This window comes from Manacus vitellinus, unplaced genomic scaffold (assembly GCF_001715985.3).
Source record: "Manacus vitellinus isolate BGI_N305 unplaced genomic scaffold, ASM171598v3 scaffold_17_pilon, whole genome shotgun sequence".
Classification (NCBI taxonomy): domain Eukaryota; kingdom Metazoa; phylum Chordata; class Aves; order Passeriformes; family Pipridae; genus Manacus; species Manacus vitellinus.
The window spans coordinates 11,756,203-11,780,883 of record NW_021939256.1 but is presented as its reverse complement, the minus strand read 5'-3'; the positions used below and the strand labels follow the sequence as shown (position 1 = coordinate 11,780,883).

At 39.2% G+C, this 24,681-nt stretch overlaps 1 protein-coding gene across 7 annotated transcripts in view; it reads left to right on the top strand.

Moving 5' to 3' along the window:
• The window catches only part of IKZF1 (IKAROS family zinc finger 1), a 103,535-nt gene extending 92,596 nt beyond the window's left edge, over window positions 1-10,939 (top strand). For 5 of the 7 annotated variants that reach the window (XM_018070147.3, XM_029958930.1, XM_018070149.3 and 2 more), the window contains 2 exons: window positions 3,789-3,923; window positions 7,949-10,939. In XM_018070147.3, coding sequence (XP_017925636.1) covers window positions 3,789-3,923; window positions 7,949-8,652 — 839 coding nt within the window. In that variant the 3' untranslated portion in view covers window positions 8,653-10,939. The remainder of the gene's footprint in view (window positions 1-3,788; window positions 3,924-7,948) is intronic. The other 2 variants (XM_018070146.3, XM_018070150.3) reach the window with 2 other exon arrangements.
• The last annotated feature ends 13,742 nt before the right edge of the window (window positions 10,940-24,681 follow it).

Here is a 24,681-nt window from a genome sequence, read left to right as displayed (position 1 = left end):
ACTTGAGCCAGTCCAGAAATGTTAATAATCTGTTGACAACCTTCTTCCCAACCTCCCCTTTAAAAGAAAACTGGGGGGAGGTGAGGCCCTGTTGTTCTTCCCTAAGAGACTAGTTTTATGATGAAGGTAAAGTCCATTTCTAGGAAAATATCAACTCTAAGACTATGCCCAGAAATAGAGCAAGCAGGTATTGGGGCTTGAATTATATTTTTTAACAAAGATCCTAGAGATCTGTATGGGATCCATCCAAGTAATTAGCCATACAAAATCCCCTCATATATGCAGTTTTAGATAGAGAAGATCCAGCTTCTGTAGTGGAGTTTAAGTAAGTTCCATTTCCTGCATACTCTTTTCATCCTGTCAGTATATGTTATTTGGTTTGTCAAATGACAAAAATGGAAGGTTCTCTCTGCCTTATTTGTAATTATGCCTCATTTAGTATTTTATATCTGGACAGAACCTGAATATGTTTTTACATGCTATCAGATAATGTAAAGTATATGCACATAATAATAGCAGTGAATACAGCTGAGATGCTTTTGGCAGACAGCGTGTTAGAGCAGCGCCCCTTCTAATTTTATTGAGGGGCTGGAGAATGTATAAATAGAAAAGCTCAGTGTAATATACGGTAGGCAGCAATACTTTCTCCTCAAAGAGGTGACATGATTTAGAAGCAAATACTTTGTTTTAGGATTTCAGTCTTCAGTGTCTGGCATGTGGATTTGAATACCTGCACACAGAACATGAAAATGAGTAGCTGAACTACTACTGAAGTCTTAGTAGGAAAAATGCCCAGATGAAACTGGTGTCAGGAATCATAAACTTTAATAGTTTTAGAGATGGACCTTTGCTTATATCAAATCATGACAGGAGAGCTTGCAGTAGCTTACAGCTTAATATCTTTTATCTTAGTGGGATGAAAACTTGAGGAATTCATTAATGCTTTGAAAGACTCACTTTTTTCTTGTATCTTGTAAATCCATATTTGATGTAATAAGGACTGCTTTTGCAAATTAGAAAAAAAATTAAAGTATTAACTTCCGGTTTTAGACCTTATATCCAGTGAAGGACTTCACTCTTAAAAAAAATTTAGTACTCAGTTAATGAATCAGTTCTTTACATTTCTAGAACATGAAACTTTCCTGCATTTTTCCTAGTATTTTGCATGAAGAAAATATACAAGAAAAAGTAGAGAATGACTGGGTGTCTTTCTTGGACTTCTAGTGTATTCTGTGTTATATCTAGAAAAGCAAGTAGCTATACTGCCACCATTCTTACAATATTTCAAGGTGTGATGTGGATCTATTAGAGCCATTATTCGGGCCATTTTTCCCCCAGACTCAAAAAAGTTGATAACAACAATCTGCTAGAGTGTCTGATTTGACATTCTGCCGCAGCAAGATTGCTTTTAACAGCATTTTAAAACAGCTTTTGCAGTATACATAGGTAAAAATGTCAGTTGAAAGGACCTAAACTAGTAGAAGTTTTCCATCAGCTTATAAATCTAAAAATACAATTGAGAAAGAAATTAAATAAAGATTGAGCAAAAAGGAGTAAAAAGGGGAACGAGAGATTGTGTTTATATTTTAACTTGTCTTTTCTTTCTTTGAGAGAAGGAAATGCATCACAAAATTGGAACCTGATGAATTTAATGGCAAAATTCTTATTTTAGAGGACTAGAATCTCACTGTCCTTGTGAAGTTCATCTCTTAGAGTTATTATCTGGAGTTTTACGTTTGAGTTGAGTGGAAGTGTGCTGAAGTCTTACCAGGCTTATGTAAAATAACAGAAGAAATAGTTTATGAAGTTTAAAAAAGGTCAATTATGGTTCTTCGGTCACTTGGGAATATTAATTTGAAAAGATAAAATTATTTACTTTTTTCAGTTCACAGATACCGAATTACAGAGAAATAGTTTTCCAGTTGGTAGCAAATTTCAGGAGTTTTCAGTTGCAAATGCTGGATATTAGTACGTAATACAATTTGCCCTTTTTTTTAATAGCAGTTTTAAAAGTGTGAAAGTTTGACTGTTGAATACATGATTCATCCTCTCTTGAACTGATTAGAAACATAATGTTATTATATTCTAAACAAATATTTCTTGATCATTTCAACATTTAACTAAAAAATCAGTCTTTTATTTCCCTGTTAAATGTTGGCTTTAAAACATTCTCTGTAAGTCTCCTCCTGAGGTGGCACTTGGAAGCCTTGGTCAGCACAAGATTCTGGTGTGTGCTTGTTCGATGATGACTATGTACCATCAACACCCTTTATTCTTCTGCAGCTTCATGACCAAATTCTGCTCATTTCTTACATTGGTCACAACCTTTAGTGTCTTGTGGGACTGGGGCATAATTCTGAGACTCCCTGTCACTGTCATTGTCACTATCACTGTAGTGTGTTCTGCTGCAGCAGGGACTCAAGAACCACTTGTGTACTCTTCAGTTTGGTATTGCAGGGTGGTGTTGTCTGGGACACTTCACCTGCTTCTCACAGTTATCCACCAGACCCTGATTTCATATATTTCAGGGACAGTGAAATTTTCACAATCATCCTTTTATGGCTGTGGTATATTGTCAGAATAACATTGCATTAGAACAATGTGTTCTCAACTATTGAGAAACACCTAGGTACCAGAGTAATGGGTTCTGTGAACCAGTAAATCCAGTGATAAAAGGAATTCTCAGCAGGCACAGAAGGCAAAATGTAGCAGAGCGGGGCACCTAATTGAAACAGCTTGAAGAACCAAAGCCTAAAAATCATCTTTTGCTTCTTCCTTTAATAGAAACTCACAAGTTCAGGAAAAATGTCCATATCTTAGTAGCAGGTAAAAATAAAATTAACCCCTCTCTCTGCCTTGACAAACAACAACAGGAACAAAACAAAAAACCAACCAAACAAAAAGCAAAAAGCAAAACCAAACCCCAACAAAACAGCTGTACTCTGATTTCACTACATATCACCTTCCCTTTAGATGCTCAAAGTCAGAAACACTTTTCCATGCATTTTTCATAGTCATTGTTTTGACAGTGCATTTTCATACATCCCTTTTGTTTCTGCAGGAAAATACTGAAGTAAAATATAGTGAAAGTGAAATAGTCTTCTTTTCCTAGAGCCTCACAGCTAAGCTCCTAATTCTACAGTGTCTCAGCAGCAGCAGGAGGTTGGGAAACAGGTTTGAGTATTGGAAGTCAGTGTTCCACTGTAGGTGTGATTTTATCAATTTAAATGGTTATTTAAAATATAAATTGCATCAAGGAAGTATCTAAATATTTGCTAGGGGAAAAAGGGGCTGGAGAGAAGGGTTGGTGTAGCTTGCAAATATACATTCCACTGCTGGAGTTGAGAAGTTATCCATTTTTCCTGCTAAAGAAGACAAGTGGTTTCACTCGGAGAGGTGCAGAGGGACAGTGGGGGGTGTCAGCGGGGGGGGTGAAGCAATAAGCTGCTTCATGTCCAGTGTAATGTTAGGGCCTCATTTATTCACAGAAATGCAGGGTGGCTGTAGAACAAGGGTGGAATGATTGCATGACGTACAGGCAGAAACCTTACAGTTGCTATCTCATTTTTGTATCCTAAATGAGGGAAACGTGAATATGTATGTAGATTAATCAGTATGAGGGACTTTGTCACCAAGAGTCAGAACTGTCCTGTGTCTGATATGGTGAGCTCCTTCATCCAGCTGCTTGGGAGCTAAAAGACATGGACTGACAAACAATAACCTGAAGACAACAGTTCCATTAAAATGGAACAAGCCTGCCTAACGCTTCTGATGTCATTTGATTTCAGTCATAAAAGAGGAAACTAACCAGAGTGAAATGGCTGAAGACCTGTGCAAGATAGGGTCAGAAAGAGCCCTCGTGCTGGATAGACTAGCAAGTAACGTCGCCAAACGTAAGAGCTCTATGCCTCAGAAATTTGTTGGTAAGAGTTAAACGTTTGCTGTCTCCTAAAAAGTAAAACAAAACAAGCCCCCCAAAAATAGTACAAGATTTTTACTTTTGCTTTATGGTTTTACTTGGTTTGATAAATTAATAGTATGTATCTCTACAGAATCAGATACAGAGATTTGTTGGGGGAAAAAAAAAAACAAATAAATATCTCCAGCATATATTTCTGCATGTTTAGTTTTCCACATCTGGAGATGAAATTTAAATCTTTTTCCTGCCTTTTTAGAAGTTTATGAACCAGATCATTACAAGACCTCGACAGGCTCTTAAAGCTGCCTTAAGAACCCAAAGATAGGAATAGAAGTTTCCTGTTGGGATAGCATTTGACCACACTTTCAGAGTTATTTTATTGAATTCTTGGATAACGTTCAGATCTGGGCATATTGGTGTTTCTGAAAGTGTTTGTTAATAGTTTAACATAGAGTGGGTAATATTCTTCATCCTTTGATAAAGTCTGTATACTTCTAAAGCCCAAAATGATCATGGATATGTCTGAGAAAAATACCTAAATGAAAAGATCTTTGGATACTTTTATGAATGATGCAAAATCTTCATGCCCATTTGCACCTAGTAGTTCCTGTCTTAACAGTGAAAATTTTGATGTCATGCCTATAAAAATGAAGGCTCCACATATATTGTTCTGTTTATTAAGCAGTGGTTACACCAGTTTTGTGAGACCCACAGACAAGATTTTGTCAGCTGTGGAGGGTTAGTCTTAAATAAATAAAAACATGGGAAATCAGAGGACACCATATACTCATACCCAGTTAGATTCTTTCATAATTCTCTGCATATTCTTTTATACTATTGTTTTATAGGAGACAATCAGATAAAACTAAAGTCTTTGAAACAAAACACGCATTGAGAAAGTCTTCAGTCAAAAGTCAAGGCAAAAAAAAAGACCAGTTTGTGGGACAGAAAATGTAAATACACTTTATTCAACAAGGACACAAGTCTGAAAGGAAAATTAGTATTTCCTAGAAAAAGAAAAAGGAATCTCAGCTACATCAGGAGGTGCAACAAAATGTTTTAAAATAAAGTCCAATTTTTTTTTTCAAGTCCAAAGGCAACAATTCCAGGAGGGGTAGTCAAGGATAAAAAATGCTTATAACAGGACAAAAGTTGTAGTAGAGGTAGTTACCAAAATATGTCAACTGTGTGAGGCAAACCATATTAGTTTAGACACTCTAGTAACTGATTGCATCAGGCAAAATACTAATTCTGTGAAAGTTCCAGGAAGAACAGAAGTGTTAAACTTTAAAAGGTACTAGCAAGTATCCTATATGCAGCGTATCTGTGGGTGTGGACTAGCTGTATCATTCTCCTTTTCTCTCTTCACCCCAAGAAACAGTAAAGAAAGCCAGTTTAACTATGAGTTTTAGAAGGGCAGAGTTTCCTGTCGGTTAGTTATTCAGCGTGCAGTGTGGGAAGACAACCTACTGACAGCAGATATTTATGGAAATTTGCTAACCTTCAACAGGGCAAACTTTCCTGACAAGAAAATGCCCCCAAATCCTTTCCTTTCCAGTCCTCACCTGCTGCTTCATGTAATAGGTACATTTATGATTAATTTAAGGTTGGGCCAGCTGGTCAGTAGAGTTTTTGGGTAGTAAGACATGTTTATTGCTCCCAATCCCAGGGAGAAGGAGCAAAGGGCATCCTTCACATAAGGGAAGGACTTTCTTCTGCTTTACTAGGTTTTTCTCAAGACTGAATTCACTACCTTTCAAAAGTGAGATTGTTCACCAAATTCAGCCAGTTACTTGTAAAATTCTCTCTGTATTCCAAAATGGAATAGCTCCCAGACCCAAAAGCAGAACTGAGTCATCCAAACCCAGATCAGAACTGCATGAAAGGTTGACACATGGTTATCGTGTTTTAAAAAATAGGCAGCTAAGAAAAGAGAGGGATTAAAAAATACTAAGAAAAATGGTGTCCATGTGCACTGAATGCATTTTTACCTTTTAAGTACTTGCTTCAGAATCCTGAGCAGTGCAAAACTTGAAGCGCATCAAACCATTAGCAGTTTAATTTACTTATGCTCTAATAACCACAGAAATGAGCTATTATTTTTAATGAGTGCAAGTATTACCTGCATTGCCCAGATATAGAAATGGTACCTGCCTACCTTAGGTTTGTGTCTGTTTCAGACACTTCGCTTGGAAACAAATTTTTCTCATGAGCACTTGATCCTCTCAGGCCAACTACCAACTAGTTATGCTACATAAAGCAAATACTACCCAAGAAACATATATTAAAATCATGCCTTCTGGATGCCCAAAATTGCATGTATAATGAAGCCCAGTCCCACTTTTCAGTGGTGTGCAGTGCCCATGGAATATAAATGATATTGGCCTCATTTTATCCTCCTTGAATCAAGTGTATAAATTCATATTAGGAAGGGTTTTCTGTATTTAATTCAAGAGTCTTTCACAATGCCTATTTTGAATCTTAAGCATCAAATTCTGCCTGAAAACTATCAAGGGTAAATCTTGAAGAAAAAAGAATACAGTCCAGTAAAGGGCTTCTCAAATTGGCAGAATGATTGGGAAAGAAAACAAGAGGAACGGGAAGCTTATGCAGCACAGCTAGAAGGTGTCTGTACCCTACATCCCGTATAGGAACTTACACAATGTTAAGAGTATTTCTTTCTCTGCCTGCAGAGCATGGACAAACTAGTATGAAACCATATCATGTGGGAAATATGGACAGAAGGACTTCCTACACTTTGGTCCCCATCTTTGCAATAGTGTCATGCTAAAAGGTTTCTGTGCTCTTCACTGACCTTGGATAGTCAATTTGAGTAGAAACTGGGTGGGAAATTATTGATAAAACAATGTGCAGACCTTCTGGTAAATTTTCCATGCTTCTGCTAGCATTTCTTTCGACAAATTAGGACTCTGTGAGACCTACCAGCAAATTTCATATTGATCAGGAAATAATTACAGCACATAGAGATGTTTGTGGCTTTCAGTGTTTCCCAAGATCTGCAGAGCTAGAAAATCCATCCAGACTACAAACATTCTCTTATTAGTAGACTACAGGAATCTGTGGAAATCTTTTACCCTTTTTCATTTGCATAAATTTATTAGAGGCCTGATAATAACATTGATGATTTACACTGTTTGAGAAGACTGCTTAAGTTCATAAAATCAGTATCTGTGCATTTCAGTAGTTTCTTCCACTCCTAACTTTTGCTTCTATGTTTTGCTTAGTCCTGTGGGTCCAGGAATTTGGGGGAAATTGTGGTGAAACTTGTGTTCAATACTAGGGTATCCAGCTAGAGATACATAAGTGCGGTCTGATTTTAAAAAAGTTAAAGATTTCCCCTTACTTTTGGCATCCAAGTTACATGTAACAAGTAATCTTGCTCTAGATAGGGTAATGTGTCTAACATGGCTTATTTAAAAACAAGGTGTGGAGGGGTGGTGGCAGTACAAAATGTAAAGTTTTTGTTGATTTTTTCTTTAAAATGACGTGTGACCACATTGCAATGTGGGTTATTTCTAAGAAACTGAAGGTCTAAAACTAAAACATACAATTTCCAGTCTAAGAATGCAATACTTTAGGGAAAAATATTGATAATGTGCTTCATGCTCTGAAGCATGGAGGCCAGGCTCACTGCGATTGTGCTGGTGCACTGGCTTTACTAACTACAAAGACAATGCCTCAGCTCACTGTAGGGACTCCAGTTAGAAATAAGAAAGAGAGGATGAAGCACTTGGTCTGTAGCGCCCCTGAGTCCCATATAATTATTTCCAGAATTTGTTTTTCATCCATTTGCTTTTCCAAAGCCCTCAGATTATTTAGCAGGCTAAAAAAACCCCACCAACCCACCATTTTCCTACCTGGCTGTATTAGAGAACTGTGAATACCTCAGGTGGATTTCAGAGGTGGATTTGGTCAACTCTCTTCTTCCATGTTTTATTAATCCATGATGTGCAGTTACTTAATTTTGTAGAAATCAACCGTCTGACTTCTCACTGTTTTTCACTGCAGGTGAAAAGTGTTTGCCTGACCTTCCATACGATGCCACCACCAACTATGAGAAAGAGAACGAGATTATGCAGACGCACGTTATCGACCAGGCCATTAATAATGCCATCAGTTACCTGGGGGCAGAGTCCTTGCGTCCCCTTGTCCAGACACCACCAGGGGGTTCTGAGGTGGTGCCTGTCATCAGCCCCATGTATCAGCTCCACAAACCTCTTGGGGACAGTCAGGTTCGCTCCAACCTTCCTCAGGACAGTGCAGTGGAAAACTTATTGTTGCTTTCCAAAGCCAAATCTGTCTCCTCCGAACGAGACGCCTCTCCCAGCAACAGCTGCCAAGACTCAACAGATACCGAGAGCAATAATGAGGAGCGCAGTGGTTTGATCTACCTGACAAACCATATAGGTCCCCATGCAAGAAATGGCATCTCTATAAAAGAAGAAAACAGGCAATATGATGTCTTGAGAGCAGGTACTGACAATTCCCAGGATGCTTTCAAAGTGATCAGCAGCAATGGGGAGCAAGTGAAAGTTTACAAGTGTGAACACTGTCGAGTCCTTTTCTTGGATCATGTGATGTATACAATCCATATGGGTTGCCACGGGTTCCGCGATCCTTTTGAGTGCAACATGTGTGGCTACCATAGCCAGGACAGGTATGAATTCTCTTCCCACATAACTCGAGGGGAGCACCGTTTCCACATGAGTTAGAACTCCTCTGGCACAGATCTAGCCTCAACAGCTGTGTTACTGGAGCTGCAAGAGCCATGACAGCAACAAAGCACAAGTCAGCTGGACAGTAAAAGTAACAAGAGAATCAGAAGTTCAGCAATTTTTTCTCACAAGAAAAGAGATTTCGTTTTGGTAGCATGCATTGCAACTCAGTTTTCTAAAATGAGTTTTTACTGAAAATGTTTGATCACCAAAAACCTTTAGTAATGTAAGTAGGAGCTTTTGTAGTCACATAGCTGAAAGCCTTTCCCTTAACTGATGCTTCTTGCAAACCTCCCTTGCCAGAACTGTTAACCACGCCAAGGATGCACCACACGACAAGGACACAACAGGCAGGAGTGGCCAAGCTTTCTCTCTTAACACCCTGAGCATTGGGCTCTTCTACCAGATGTATGTTTTTTGACTTCCTGGTATTATTTGACTCTTTCAGGAAGATTGAACTCAAGAAAAGAAGGAGGGGCCCATCTCAGATGATTCCACGGACAGCTGGGGTGGGAAGGGAGCCCCAGCCAGAAGGTTCTGAGTTGCTTTGGTGGTAAAAAGTAGAACGTTTTCACCTGCAAGGGTGCTACTGGTATTGACATCACAACATGCTTTTTGTGTCACTAGGCAGGTGGGCAGGAATGTGAAAGAAAGAAGAAACACCCTTGTAATATACTCTGTGAAGTATAAATTGCATTTAATGTATAGAAAAAGGGTATTGTTGGCTCTTCATTGAATAAATATTTTCCCTTCCTATCCAATAAAACCCCACTTTTTGTTAAGCAACCCCTCCTCTCTCTGCATAAACAAGTTACAATGTATTTAATTTTTCTTTCTTTTTAAAGTTTCAGTTATTTAGAAAAGTATGATGTACAGTTGAAAGAAGCACTAGATAGATATATGTGTGGGGAAAGTCTCCTTATGCACATTTTTCATCTTTTTAAACTGTCTGGAAAATACCCAAATATCCCTCTCTTACATATAAAAAAATCCCGTTTTGCTTGCACAGAAGATGTCCTCTTGTAGATTTTGTGGCTTTACTCATAAGTGTTGAACTTAATTATTTTTAAAGCACTCAGATGAATTAACCCAGCCAGTCAAAATTTGCAACCGCCTTCTTTTTTCCTGGCATTTGCCATTTCATGAGGGACCAAGCCCCACAAAGGTGCTGAGAACCTTGACTTCCTATTCACTTAGTCATTTCACTACCTGCTTTGAGTTACTTTTACTTCATGGAACTAATCTTAAGGTTAAAAATATGGTGGGTTTTGCAGAAGGGAGACCAGAGACTGCAGCACTTTGCAGGGTGCAGCAAGGTCCACCAAAAGCTTCCTCCGTGGTGGGTTCTGCTGCAGATACTCTTATCTTCAGTTATAATCAAAATTTCTATGGCAAATAGATTTTAACCCCAAACACAGCTGATATTTAAAAATTACTTTTTTTTTAAAGCTGCTACTTAGCTTCCTCTTCCAAATATTTCTTTTCTTTCCCTGAACACCCTCGTAATTTAAGACTGGGCAAAAAAGAAATTTTTGCAGCTGCATAAAAATCTATCATCAGTGCTACAATACTTCCTGGGCAACATCCATAAAAATAACCCATCTTAGTAACTTAATGTATAAATACTTCCACTCTGATAATAGCTGGATATTTTGCAATAAACACAATCAAATAACCTACAAGACTAGCAGTTTTGTCATACATTTGCACATTTTCCATTCATAAGTGTATGCAAGTACATCTGTTTATTATAAAAAAGATTTGATGGGACCATGCTTGCATCTAGGCCAGAGTGGCCTGATACTTGTAGCTATATTTGATGCACATTTCCTATGTACACATACTATTACAGGCACACAGAGTTCCCTCTTCTGCTTTCACTTTTGCAGGTGTAAGTCAGGAGCAACAACACTGAAGCTAGAGGAAAGATACTGATGAAATAACGAATTACAAATATATGCTTCTATATGCTATATAAGGCATGCTATACACGCCTTAGCTTTTCATGACAGTTCATGCCAGCTTGCTTCGCCTGACACGTGGGCACAGCAGTGTTCTTACAATGAATGTGTCACTGACAGTTCAGCAGCTTTGTCACCAGATGTGACTGCTGTGTCTGAATGTCCCCAGACCTGGTGCATGTACCCACAGCAGTGAGAACACATCACTAGCACGTTAGGTGGGCTCATACATACAGGATGGCCAATAATCTCCCAAAAATGAGTGATATAAACTACAGACCGAAAGGTGATCCCCTCCATTCCTACACTATACCTCGGTTGCCTTAAGAGGTCCCCCTGTTGCCTTTATTGATCCCCCTCCACTCCCACATTATAACTCAGCTGAGACTTTATTCTTGTTGCCTTCCAGCCCTAGATGCTGTGAAGGGGGTGGGCACAAGGAATTGCTGTTCACTTTCATGCCCTAGATATGGTTTTGTCATCAATGCCTGCTACACATTCAGCTTCAAGACAGACTGTACCTGGCAAAGAGGTATTATCAAATATTTTGTATAGAAATAACCTGAAGAGAACCTTTAAAGGGGGGGGGGGGCCTTACTCAATGAGTTTCCATTAATAATTTTTTCTATTTAAATACAGTTGAAACAGATTCATTTTTTATAACTGGTAGGGATATATTCAGCTGTTCTTACCCCGCTCCAAGTTTGATCAATACCAACCAAGAGGGGACAAAGTAATTTCCCAGCCCTGCTGCAACGCCCTATGTGAGATCAGACATTGGCTGTACAGAAACATTCTGCTTTTATAGCTCTTACACCTCTTTCCTGCTCTTCTAAGATTTAGGTCACTATATATACCCCATGCCATAATTTTTTTAACCCCTTATTTTAAGAGACACCAGGCTATAAAGGGGAGGGGAACAGAAGCCTACTCAGGTGGTTTTGTTTCTTTGCTTTTACCAAAATCTAACACAAGTAATGCCACGTTCATGAACCATGTAAACAAGCACAGCTCCAGTGGAGTTTAAGACTGCCTCAAACATGGCTTTGAAATGTGATTTCTAATTACTGGGTAGGTTTGCTGCCTTCACAACATCTCTGTGCACACATGCACGTGTCCGAGTCTCTGTGTCACTTCTCTTGCTGACATGCACGTGCCCTGTCTGTGGCTTTGTGTATCATTAATATTTTATATACATATGTATTTGTATATAGATCTAAAATGGTTTATATGACATGATGATGCACTGTCAGTCACAGTGGGTTTGTTTCCTGGCTCTAGAGTTTTCTTATTTATACTATAAGAGAATATGTTGATGTTGTATATTAAACAGTACAGTAGTATAAATAAGTATATTAAGGCACAGTGTATGAGAGGGCATAGTCTAAGGGTAGGAGCAAATGGCATTCTCTGTTCACAAAAGGGCTTTCTTAGGTTTGTTTTTTCCAGTGTTTTTTTCTCTTTTGCACAAAATCATCTTCAATTGGTTTTGAAACAAGTGGTTCAATAATTTTATTTATGAACATATGAAAGGATGCCATGAAAATAGGATGTTGTGTCTGTGTACATCGAAACAAACTGCGCCCTCGGAAAACTAGTTTAGTGTAACCTCCCTTTTTCTCTTTTTTTGCTATGGTGCAATACCCTGATATAGCTTAGCTGAAATTTAAAAGGAGTAAATGTGTGAGTGGCTTTAAGTTTATGTATGTTTTTAAAAGTAAAAAATGACTGCTTCCCAGTCCTTCCCCATGCACTGCCTTTTCTAATAGAAAAGTTGTATTTACACCTTTTTTTTTTGCTGTGGTTTTATATTGTAACTTCATTTTTCTTTGAGAATATTGTATTTAAAAAAAAAAAAGCAAATTTCATAAAAATTGAAAATGTTATTAAATTATGTCTGCAAAGTGAGATGCATCTTTTAAGACAAAAGAACAAGATAAAAAACCCCAAACCCCTGAATCCTTTTCTCACTCTGCTTGTGGGTGATGAAGTCGTTGGGCACAGCCGGAGGCCCTGTGTCTGTGGGGTGGTGACTGTGAGGGGAGGCACAATGCAAGGTGAGGTGCAGGCACACAGAGCTCTGTGGGCTCAGGGAGCACTGAGCCTTGAGCGGGGCCTCAGCCACCACTGCCGTACCCACACCCCACTCCATGGGGAGTCCATCCATGCTGTCCTCACAACCCATCCTTCGGGGCCAGAAAAAGCCAGGCTCTGTCATCACCCCGTGCTCACCACCTACATGAGGCAGCCTTGCTTATCCAGCTGAAGATCAAGTCCTAAACTTGCTACCTGCTACCTCGAGTGTCCCTGTCCAAAAAACACATGCAGCTCCTGTGAGCAGCTGACTTTGAGATGGTTGCTTCCTCTCCAGCCCTCTCCTCTTACCTTTCCCTCCCACCAACCAGACACAGTCATTACAGAACACAATTACCTCTGCATGTAGAATCATGGTAATTCAAAATAAAACATAGAGAAATTATTTCTACTATTTGCCTTAACAAAGGTGATTTCTCTGTGGGCGTCCCTTCAGATTCCAGCACATTAAATTTCACATCAGATATTTAATGCAAACAAGAATCAGTGTTTTGCTTAAAAAAAGCACCATTTATATAGTTTTAAAAATATTTCCATTTGTAAAACTGTATTATTATGAACAAAATGAGATTTTAAAAAATAGTAAAAGAAACCCGAAACAAACTCTAATGGTATTGCAATTAATTCTTCTACAAGTTTCCAAAATCTAAATATTCCTTAAGTTTATGTGATATGGTTTTGTCATAAATTATAACTAGTTGTCTGAAAGAAGGAACTAACATCCTAATTCCTTTGTTCCCCATCATAGCTAGTTCTAAGTAAATGAAACAAATTACAAATTTCTGTGTCAGCAGGTGACTCTTCTTGAACCAAAGTAGAGACATCCACAGATTTAAATGCAAGATTGTGTCCCTCAAAATCTATTTTGGGCATCTGTCCTGGGCACCACGTTTCAAAGACTTCCTTCAAATCATCATATTTATGCTTTTTCCTTTATACTTTCCAATAGCTTGATTATATTACATCAGAAACTGTGATAGGTACCACGATACAAATTGTTACACAGACAAAACCTACAACAAGCAGGGGTGATTATTTTCAGCCTCGAGTCCCCAGAAAGGCTTCCCAGTCCATACATAAGCATCTAAACAGCAAAATAGTGTTAACGTGTGCTCAACAACCAATGCTTTTGAAATCAAGAAATATACTAAAACATACATGATCCTTTTAGCAGATACCAAAACGAGAACTCAGAGCCAGATCTGGAGCATGCAGACCTGATAATGTCACAATTTCCTATTTTTTTGATGTGTGTGTGTGAATCATTCAACATCTTATTTGGGGAAAAGGGGTTAGAAATGCTCCTGACTTTGCCAGTGTACTGAAGATATTGCACTGCTTTTGGCTGCTTGTGAAATGGTCAAAAATAAAGGAAAAGCTTTCACTGAAAGCTTCAAGTTTCAGCAGCGGTACTGACAGTTTGAAAGCTGAAAACGTGGCAACTGGAAAACCAAAATGTCTTATTTCTGAAAAAACTGTTCATGCCTGTCTTGTGGGTCAGAACTCCAGGGCATCCTTCCCAGTTATGGGCCAACCAGGTAGTGTCCACCAGCATGAAACATGGGCAGCTTTTTTTCTGGAAGGAAAATGGTACATGAGAACAAATTCTGGCCCAATGGAAACATGAAAAACAAAAATTCCTTAAACCTGGCCTGTGGAAGGCAACAGAAATGTTAATCTTAACAGGAGGTCCATTATTCCAGTTTCTAAATTTTAATTTTTGATGCATCTTTATTTTGGGCCCACAGACTTTGACTTTTCAGGGCTGCTGAACATGCAATTCTGACTGAAGTCACTGGCACAGTCAGACATGCAGAGTTTCTGAAATCCTGCTATAATGGCCAAAACATGGTTATGCAGGAAACAGGAGGGACAAACTTTTACAGAGTTTCACTGAAAATGGGAGTGAGAAATCCAAAGCCAGGCTTCAGATGGCAGGAGTTCATCCCATTTAAACAAAAAAAAGGCTGCAGTGAGCGTGACTCTTGCTAAATGAACAGATCCCTGTTAACTGCAGTGAGACTTCTGCTGCATTTAACATTACAACTTTTTTTTTTTTCTTTTTGTATAAAGGAAGGTGCCACTGCTTTAAAGACCATCCCAGGACATAGAACAATTCCTGGTTTTATCTGTCCTGACCACACGTATGAAACGTGAATGATAGAGGGTAGCTGCTGCTGTTGCTACCACTGGTGACGGCTGCAAATCACACAAACCAACGCCTTCCTGTCCCTTGGGAGAGAAGTGAAGGTTCTGGTTTATGAGCAGTTAGGGAAGAAAAAAGAAGAAAAAAAAAAAAAAGTAGAAAAAAAATCTACACCTTGCAGCAGACAGTGAGCCTGGGGCTGATGGGGGTGAGGAAGTTAATCAGCCCCGAGCAGGCTGTTCGGGATGAGGCCAAACAGATGGCTCGTCTCCGAAAGGGCAAAACGGGAAGCAGATGTGGCCACCGCTTCTCCCCATGCATAACTGGGAACCAGCCGGTTGGTGAGGAACTTTGCATAACAAGGATAATTTGGTATCAAAACTGTCCCTAGAAGTGATCTGAATGGATCTGGGCACAGTTGACAGTTTTCACTTCTTGTTTCCCACTCAAGGTTCAACCAGATTAAATTTTAAATTTGACCTTACTGGTGGCCTGGGGTTGGTCTCAGCTATCTTCTAGGGAAACCTGTGATACAGGCAGGTCTCTGCTGAAGTTTTTGGGGTGAAAACCCTGATCTCTGTTCAATCATTTGACATTTTAGTGACTAATTTCAAGTGTGCTCTGATTTTTCAATTTAAAGTTCATAAACTTAGGAACAAGCAGCAAACCAGAGCTTGAGCTATTATCCTCTGTTTGCATGCACCAAAATTCACAGAGGCTGGGCTAATGTCCCTTGTAAACTCCTTACTACCAAGAGCAGAGCCAAGGGCCCCAGAGAAGCCCAGCATCTCTCCCCACTGCCCTGGGAAGCAGGGATGGGGGCCTCTGGCTGCAAAGCTTCAGCAACCTGTCAGAGCCTTTGCACCTGCTAGCCATGCATGCACTTTACCAAAAAAACTGGGACAAAAGCATGAATATTGAGGGGACAGTTTAATACATAGATATGATGTACTACAAGTAAAAGAGGAGTTTCTCTTTTTTTACTCCTCCCTATTTTATTTCAAAGGACGTCAATTTGACTGCAGCTTTTACTTTATAGTGTCCCTGCTGCATTTACAAGAATTAAACATACGACAGCCTTAATCATTGTATAAATTAAAACAGAGATCCAAAGAGCTCTTAACATTAGGGGATGTTCAAATCTGCATTCAAACACTCCAGGTTTGTTTTGCTGGCAGTTGTAGGGCACAAAAATGTACCTTTATCATCTTACAGAGATTCCTGAGTGCAACCATGGGAGAGAATATACACTCATTCTCCATTGTGTTGAAGAAAAAGAAGAGGGTGTAAATACCTGCCAAAAACATATTTGTGGGCAGCAACCAAAGCTTGTTACATGAATTTTACTTTTTTTTTTTTTAGCAAAGGACATATGCAATTTACCTCCCCAAGTCCATCTCTGAAAAATTCACAAACTCTTTCTTTTTGCATTGCATCCAGTCCCTTAGTTCTAGGCTAATATTATATATAGTATTTTATTTGCATAGTCTAGCAAATGCACATGGGGATTGTGCCTAACACATATACGGATGTAGGGGTTTTTTTGGACTCATTAAATATTGGTACAAATTAGAATGATTACTTCTGCTTTGGAAACATCTGTCTCACCCTCTCTTTGTAAATAAGGCTGAGACACAAACCAGTTTTATAAGGTCTGACACTGATTTTATGACAGTACCTGACAAGAGAATTTCTACTGCAGGAACCAGGGTAAACCTGAATAAGTGAAAATACTCAAGCTGCTGAAGAACACAGTGCCAACAGACCCTGCAGTTTGTGCATGTCCAGCTACTTCTCCCTGAGTCACAACTACATCATTAAACTGACCTTTGTACAAAGACAGGACCCTGATCAACAGAAAGAGTAGACAAACACAAGAAGAAAAGCTGGAGTGGTTTTAGGAAAACAATGAAATGCATTCATTAGTAGAATAAGTCTTCTAAAATTAAGCATTTTCAACAAAATTCCAAAGCCCAAGCCAGGAGAAGGAGACTATAGGCATATGCCTGAATTTCATTAACTAGTTCTTGATAGTTTATCCATTGGTCACTGAAGGTAGGAGCAAATGTACCAGAAGTGATAGGCAGACCAGAAGGGAAATGAAGGGTGGTAGAAGATTGGGTGGAAAAATTAACACATCGAGTTCAGCAGTGAAGAAACTACTCTCTACCATAAGGGTTATTACCACAGAATTAAGAAAAGTCAAACCCAGTGCATTTCAGGGAAATTAAAAATATTCTACCTTTCTCAATAGTTTTATGCCTATTATAGTGTCCGTTATACTATGGGAGAGTTGTCCTCTTCTCTTGATTATCCTTTAACCTGAAATCAACTTGTGAGCTAAAACTATTTTTTTATTTGGATCTTATTGATGAAACCCTAACCTCCCACCCCTGCCAAATCCAGACAGCCAACGCAGGTGTTCTCACTATACATTCACACTTCCTTTTTTTCTTCAATACCTTACAAAGCAGAGAATCACATAGTGTAAATCCTTCTCAACAATTCCTTTCATGCTCTCATTAATGTTAAACAAAATTTCTCTTTTCTTAATAACCCAGCCTCCGGAGATACACAGTTCTGGAGAATACTTATTTTTGTTTCAAATACAGGAGATGTGTAGCTCTGTTGACTCGGGGATGTGGTATGTGTGTATGTGTGCAAGATTACAATAAGTGGAAATTACTTTGAACCGAAAAGTAATATAACTTCTTCCTATCATCTTTGAATTTATTCTATAGTTTCCAAAGTTCAAGATACATTTTTTGAAAAGCTAGTAAACAGCAGCACTACTGTGAAACAATTACATCCTTCCCCTTCCCTGAAAGGGAAATTGTAGAACAAAAAAAACCCTGAATTCCTTACGCAAGATCACGCAATAAGTTTTTGACAAAATCAGGACTGGGAGCCAGGCCTCCTAACACTTATGTCCAGCTTTGGACTAGGTTTGGTCTCTGGTGGGCACTAAACTTAGGAATCCCCATTTGCAAACCCTAGCGCTAACACCTGAGAATTGAAAAAAAGACCACAGGTCTAAGAATTCAGCGTTTAGATTACATCAAAGTGGGTGTGTGGGTGGGTGTACATACTACATGTTTGTCTAATTCAAAATATTCCATAATTTATAAGTTTTTAACAAAGAGCTGCCAGTTTTCCTTCCACGTCTGTGTTACCAAAAACATCCTATGTTGACTAAATTCACAGAATATTTTGACCAAACATATAAAGATACATATTCTATTCCATGATTAGTTGTTGAAGCTAGACGGCTTTTGCCTTGCAAATGTCTTTAAATGAGGCACAGATAAAAAGGAAAATAATATTGGGAGAGAGGCCCTCTGTCTGGTGTACAGCACTGTGGGCCCTCTCAGTTTTTCTATGGATATGTAATGTTCTGCTCAAATATCAGTTTTATGGTGACCAACCAATTTAACAAATTGGGATGCTTTTCTAAGCCTTAAAAACACAACACAAAATCACTCTATTTACCCTCTGAACTATATCAGGAAAAAAACCAGCCAACCAATCGAACAAAAACCCAAAAACTCAACAGGGCAATAGCCATGTGAAAATATAATGCTTAAAAAAAAAAAAAAAAAGTAGCAACTTATAATGGCTTTAGTTACAGGCTCATTTGCAACAGAAAACATGAAGTTCAGTGAAAACTTTGTACAAATACCAACATGCAAAATAGAAACTTAGATAAGCTGTGGAAAGAGGGTGGGATTTCCAGAAAATAGGGAAGAACTTGTTACACCCTCCTTGTCAAACTTTGCAGGATCACCACAGCTTCTCTGGAGAAACAGCATGTGCCAAGGGGGAAAACTGAGAGCTTTCCTTTTGGTTCTGCTTCTCCTGTATAAACTGCTTGCCTAATTTCCTCTGCAATTAGAGAAATATTCAACCCAAAACCCATCATTTCAACATCCTACTGTGCTGTGTACTTTTGCTACTAAGTCTCTGGTTACTTCCATAATTTTATATTATGAATATTGTATCAGGATCTTACTTTCAAACCCTCGACTGCACTAATATGAAGCAAGATAAAGTCTCCAGGGCAGTGGGAAGAGGGAGGCTGATGCCATTCAGCGCCTCCCAGCAGAGCCTCTCCAAAAGGCACGCAGGGACAGAGGGCCAAGTCCCTTTGCTGTTTCACACCATGCCAACACGGGAAGTTACACAGCTCATCTTTCTCAGTGTTTCCTGAGGTCATCCTAGGAGCTTTTTCTCCAGAAAAGAAGAATAAAGGCTTTGTCATAGGTGGGTAGACAGGTCTGGCTTTCTAAGCTGTCCCAGTGCCACTGCCACCTGACAACACATCAGTCAGGGCCCTTCCCCAGCATGTGTACGCCCAGTACCGCCAGCCTGGGATGGGCCCTGCTGGGGCCCATCAGCTCCTCCCGCATTAAAGGTGCAGCAAGTGCACGGGGTCTACACAGGAGGAAAGCAGGCAGTACCCCAGCCCAGCCCTGGCCCTTGGCCAGCAGACAACCCCCTCAGGGGCATTCAACTGCCTCTAATCTTAACTTGGCACCTTGAGAAATCCCATTTCCTCATGAGGGTTGCATTCAGCCCCACAGCACACCTCGACAAGCCTGTAGTTAGAAAAGAAATACCTACAAGAAACAAACATGTGGAGGTTTGGTGGCAGTAGAGAGGGGGAAGCAAATTTACACAATATTAAAAGATATTTGGGGGGCAGTAAAAATTGAAATAACTTCTTCAGAATATACACTTTACTTGTACTTGGCTACTTTAGACTCAGCTAAGTCTGCCTCTGCATCAGGAAAACACTGGTAGGAATGAAGGTAGATGTAAAAATCACTGCATTTTGCAGTTAGCTTTCCAAAAGCATTACTGCAGTGATAAGGAAAATATATATATATATATATATATATAAAAGGAAAAATGCCATGTATGGTCAGCATACAAAAGTGAGCCTGGCTAAGTGGGCTATCCCAAAGATGCATACTGCAGAATAAGGATTTATCTATTTTTACAGTAGCCTCATATTAGTTTCAATTTTAACTATATACCAGGAAAAAATAAAAAGGGATTTCAGACTGACTTATGGATGTCTCAGAAAACTACATAACAAACTCCCAGACTCCACAGAGTACCTTGGCCTGCTTTAGGCACAAAATTAAGTACAGGACCCAAGAGTGCACCTCTTCACCTTGCCTCAGTAGGCAGGGCAGTTATGTTACTCGGCATTATCTCAGAGGCCAACAGGAGACTCCTCCAGCCATCACCCCCCCAGCAAGATTTCAGTAGCAGCATGTTCAGACCTATAGGATTGAACAAGAGAGGGATGTTATCACCATTTCCTTTCTCTTCCCTCAGACAATTGGTCTTTAAAGCAAATGCTCCCTTTGAAAAAGGAATTGCAGCAGAGTACAGCTTTCCCCCTGACCATCCCATGCTGCCACTCAGTGACATTGTCTTTCCAAGGATTTGTTGAGCAGTGCTGTGTTGAAGATCGAATCTGTAGTCCAGCAACTTGTTGGTTCAACCAAAGGGATGGCTGAAACAAGCTGCCTGACTCAAAGAGCGTACGCTTCCTGTTGTTGGCAGAAAGTGAGACTTCACGCTGTTCCCCCTTGCTTCCTTTAAAAACAGTGCCAGGAATTGATGTAAATTGGCTGCAGAGCATCTGACCCTCAAAGCAGGGAAGTGAGAAACTGTAGGACTCAGGAAGACAGAGCAATATTAGCCACCTATATCTAAATATACATGGAGTTTTAATATTCTTTATCAATGATCAAGGATGGCATCGGTGATTTTCACCTGAAATGCGCTCAAGAAGCTGAAGTCTTTAGCAGCTCCAGAGAATTATTTCACCTGAAAAATCAGTCAAGTGGTTTCTTCAGTCATGAAAATTCCATACTACATACCACAGGCGGGCATGCCTGGCACTGCCCAGACAGCTCAGCAGAACATTAGCAGAGGGATCACCCAAAAAGTTAACTGATCACCCAGCCCACAGTTCTGTCAGGCAGGTCCCTGCACCGCTGGGGTGAGAGTGGTGCCAGGCGTTTGACCCTATTGCAATAGAACTAGTGATTTTTTATCTTTGAGGAGATACTGAGAGAGCGACAAATGCCATTTACTATCAACCAAAACTCAAATGAATTGAGACTGTTGAATTAATTGGACTCAGAACCTCTTACCTACCTGTTATGTATCTACATTTCAATGCATTTTCAGGATCTTCAGCCTGGGATACTGCTCATATCTGCTCATTTACTCTGTTATTAAAATTCCTAAGATCAAGGATCAGTTTTCAACACAAAAGTACTGTATCAGGATTTTCAGCTCTTTTCCCAGCCTTAGTTGACCTGAGACACAAAGTAAAATTAATCTTTTAGAACCCTCTCTGTTAAATAGGAAGTTTTAAAGATGTCAGGCTGGTTTTCACAGCTCCCTGAACACATCTTAAAAAATCGAAGTCCACCCAACGAAAAAACAATAAATATAATAATTAATTCTAGTAACAAGTCATTAACACTGAATGACTTTAAGTAACAAAACAAGGAAACAGAACATTTGGACTACCTTTGGGGTTTCCTTAAGAAATTGGATGGACTTCTTTGGGAAAAGAACTCCATCTGGTGGTAGGCTATAAAAAAGATCAACTCAGCACTACAGCGGAGTTCATCTCTCTGGAAAAGACTGCTGTTTCTGAAAATGGAGAGGATTTGCATGGATAATTATTTCTCTGTGATTTTTTAAGGCTTATATAGGATAGAATGAGCAAGGCATCTTTTAGGCTTTCTAAGCCTGTCCTAAGTGCATGCATAGCTAAAGCATTTGAGCTCATCTGCCTCACATATCCCATGGCACAAATTTTCCTGCTGACAGTGCTGTGTGAGAGACATCCCAGGCTGTGGATGATGAGGAGTAGCAATGTCTTTGCCACCTCCATTTGCAGGCATATGTGTCCAGGACATTAGGACTCATCCGTGGACAATACCTATATCCCTCTGTGGCAATATAAAGAAGGTGGCACTACTTTTCCACTGCAGTAAGGGTAATAAAGACCCTTAAAAGATGGAATTTTTATGGGCATTATGTTCTACAGACAAAAGGTAACATTCCCTGGTACGAATTGCCCCTACTCTGGGGTGACTAGAGGAGGGAGTTGTACTATTGTAACTATTTGGGGCACTGCAGTACCATAACTATTTTTAAAAGCACATGAGAAATAGTTTTCATAAATGAAACCACAATGGAGCAGTCCCCAGCGAGCTCAGCCTTGTCCCTTCTGAGACATCTACAGACAGGGTGTTAGTGTGTATTTTCAGCAGATGACAGCAAACGTTGCTGAAAATTTGATCTTGCATTTCTTTGGTGCAAAACTTCTGGTTTTGGAATGACTTCTGATATCACAATGTTTTTATTATCACATTTACTTTTTTTCAGTCAACTCTAAGACTCACTGTCATATGACATTAAGGCACCACATTAAGCAGGGTAAAACCTTTTAAATTTAGCATTAAAATCACTGAAAAAAAACCCACAAGGGACATTCAGAAAATAACAGACTCACTATCTCTATTGTTATTTTCTGCCTCTTCTTTCTCTCCTGTTGTAGCTATACTAGCCCAGAGGTTCTGTGACCTTCTTGAAAGTGTTTTTCTGTTTTGTGCTATCACCACTAAATTTATGCTTTTATATAACATTAAGCCATTGACAGGTATTGACAAATATACTTATCATTGACAAAATAACTTCAAAGTATACATGTTAATTTGCATCTTTATGTGTATCGATTTCCCCATAACACTTTTCCACTTTATTTGTTGATTCTCTCCCAAGTCTGTCCTTTCATTTAAATTTCAAAGGAATGCCCACTCATAAGTTTGAAGACAAGTGCAAACATTCCTTGTGTATCTTTCCGTTCAAAGCATCTTTTAAGTCCTAATTAATCTAAGTGCTCACTAAGACCGAACTCTCACTGCCAGCAAAATTATCACTTTAATAGTCATTTTTGCTTATTTGGTGGGTTGTTTTCCAATGGCACGTTGGCTTGTGAGTTGTTCCATAATTCCTATTAGAAAGAAACTGCCTTATTTCAAAAGGACAATCTCAGCGATGCTCTTCGAGGCCAGTCTGATCCACTCACCTTAGCAGGTGATGATCGTTGCTGCCTCATCAGCTTTTCCCCTACTTGTGTTGGCACAGTTTTCTGTAAATGAAAATTCCCCTGGGGATTTCATACTGTTCTGAGACAATTTAGCTAACTCAAATACAAGATGCACTGAGAAAATGGAGATTCTGAATTGCTTTGTTTATTAATGAGACCTCACTTTTCCAGGACTGCAATTATTTACCTTTAAAAGAAACTAAGAGATTGTGCATCAAGTGCTGCCGAACTATAAAACCAGAGGAGAGTCTTGCATTTCTTCTTCCAAAGTTCAGCCAGCCAAAAAGAATAAATAATGAAGTACACAGGTTTCTGCATACACTAAACAGATCCATTAAGGTGGATTTATCTGCACCATTTCCCTTAAATTACAATCATGCCCCACTTCTGTGCAATTTTCTATATTTTGGGAAATTATGTTACTGCAATCTAATGGCTTGTGTGGTGGCTCTGTTATAGCGGGTTATGAAGGACATATTGGGGTAACATTGGAAGTCCTGCTGACTCGTGAGCCCTGCAGCCCTGCAGCAAAGCCTGAATAATGGCTTCAGCTACATGGCTGAAGAGATGGCTGTATTACCTGCATCATTACTAAAACAGAATAATCTTTACCTAACGTATCCTTTCATTATTTCTATGTGTTTCCTAAAAAGAAAAAAGAAAAAAAAGGCACGTTCATGTAATTCAAGAGAGGGCTAAGTAATGAGTAACATAAGAAGTAGGAGGAAGAACACTCTTGTCTGGTGTTGTGGTTCTACCTTTTATCTCTTTCACAGGTTCCACTTTGCAGGAGACTCACACAGCAGTACAGCACTTTTGTCCCAGTCCCAGTCATCTTAGGGGGAATGTTATTGTCTACTACCATGTGCATTCTCACTGGTCCTTCTGTAGAGCCATTTCTATTAAAATGTGAATATTCAGACACACAGATGACCACAGAATGCTCACATAGCATACCAGAGTAATTCCCAGCATAAATAAGGCAATTATTTATCCATACATAAGGGATTTATTACCCTGGAGCAACCCTTAGGTTTTACTAAACAAGTAAAATTCACTGGTGTTTCATTCACTTGCCTGAGCAATGATTTTCAAGAAATATTGGGAGAGTGCAAAAATCTCACCTAATAGATGTTTATAGCTCTCCAATACTGAACTTGTAAAAGCAGACTTAATCTCATAATCTTTACCCAAGTGGTACAAAAGTCAATCAGTTTGGACCACATCACACATTTATCCTTACAAAATAATCTAATTATTCTATGATCACTATTTCAAAACTGAAGATAAATTCCCATATCTAAACTTTTACATCTCTGCAAAACGATTTCTAATACATACCAGACTTTACCAGAAACATGAGCTAGGAATAAAACTGACTTTTGTGTTTAAATCAGGATGAGCTCTAAGAAATTCAAAGTCTTCCAAATTATTCTAGATTCAAGGCTCACTATAGTCTCCTGGGCCCTGAAGTTCCCAGATGGCTTTAAAAAAATGCTAGCTAAACAGCATTTATCCATTTTCAGAAAAATCTAAGTAAGACTAGCTTTTAAGCACTGCTTTTTCCCAAATAGGAGAAAAAGTGCCTTAGAGGAACTGAAAATGAAGCATGGACACCACAACAGTCAGCTCTGCCACACTAACAAACGAATCCAAAGGAAAGCTTTCCATTTATTTTC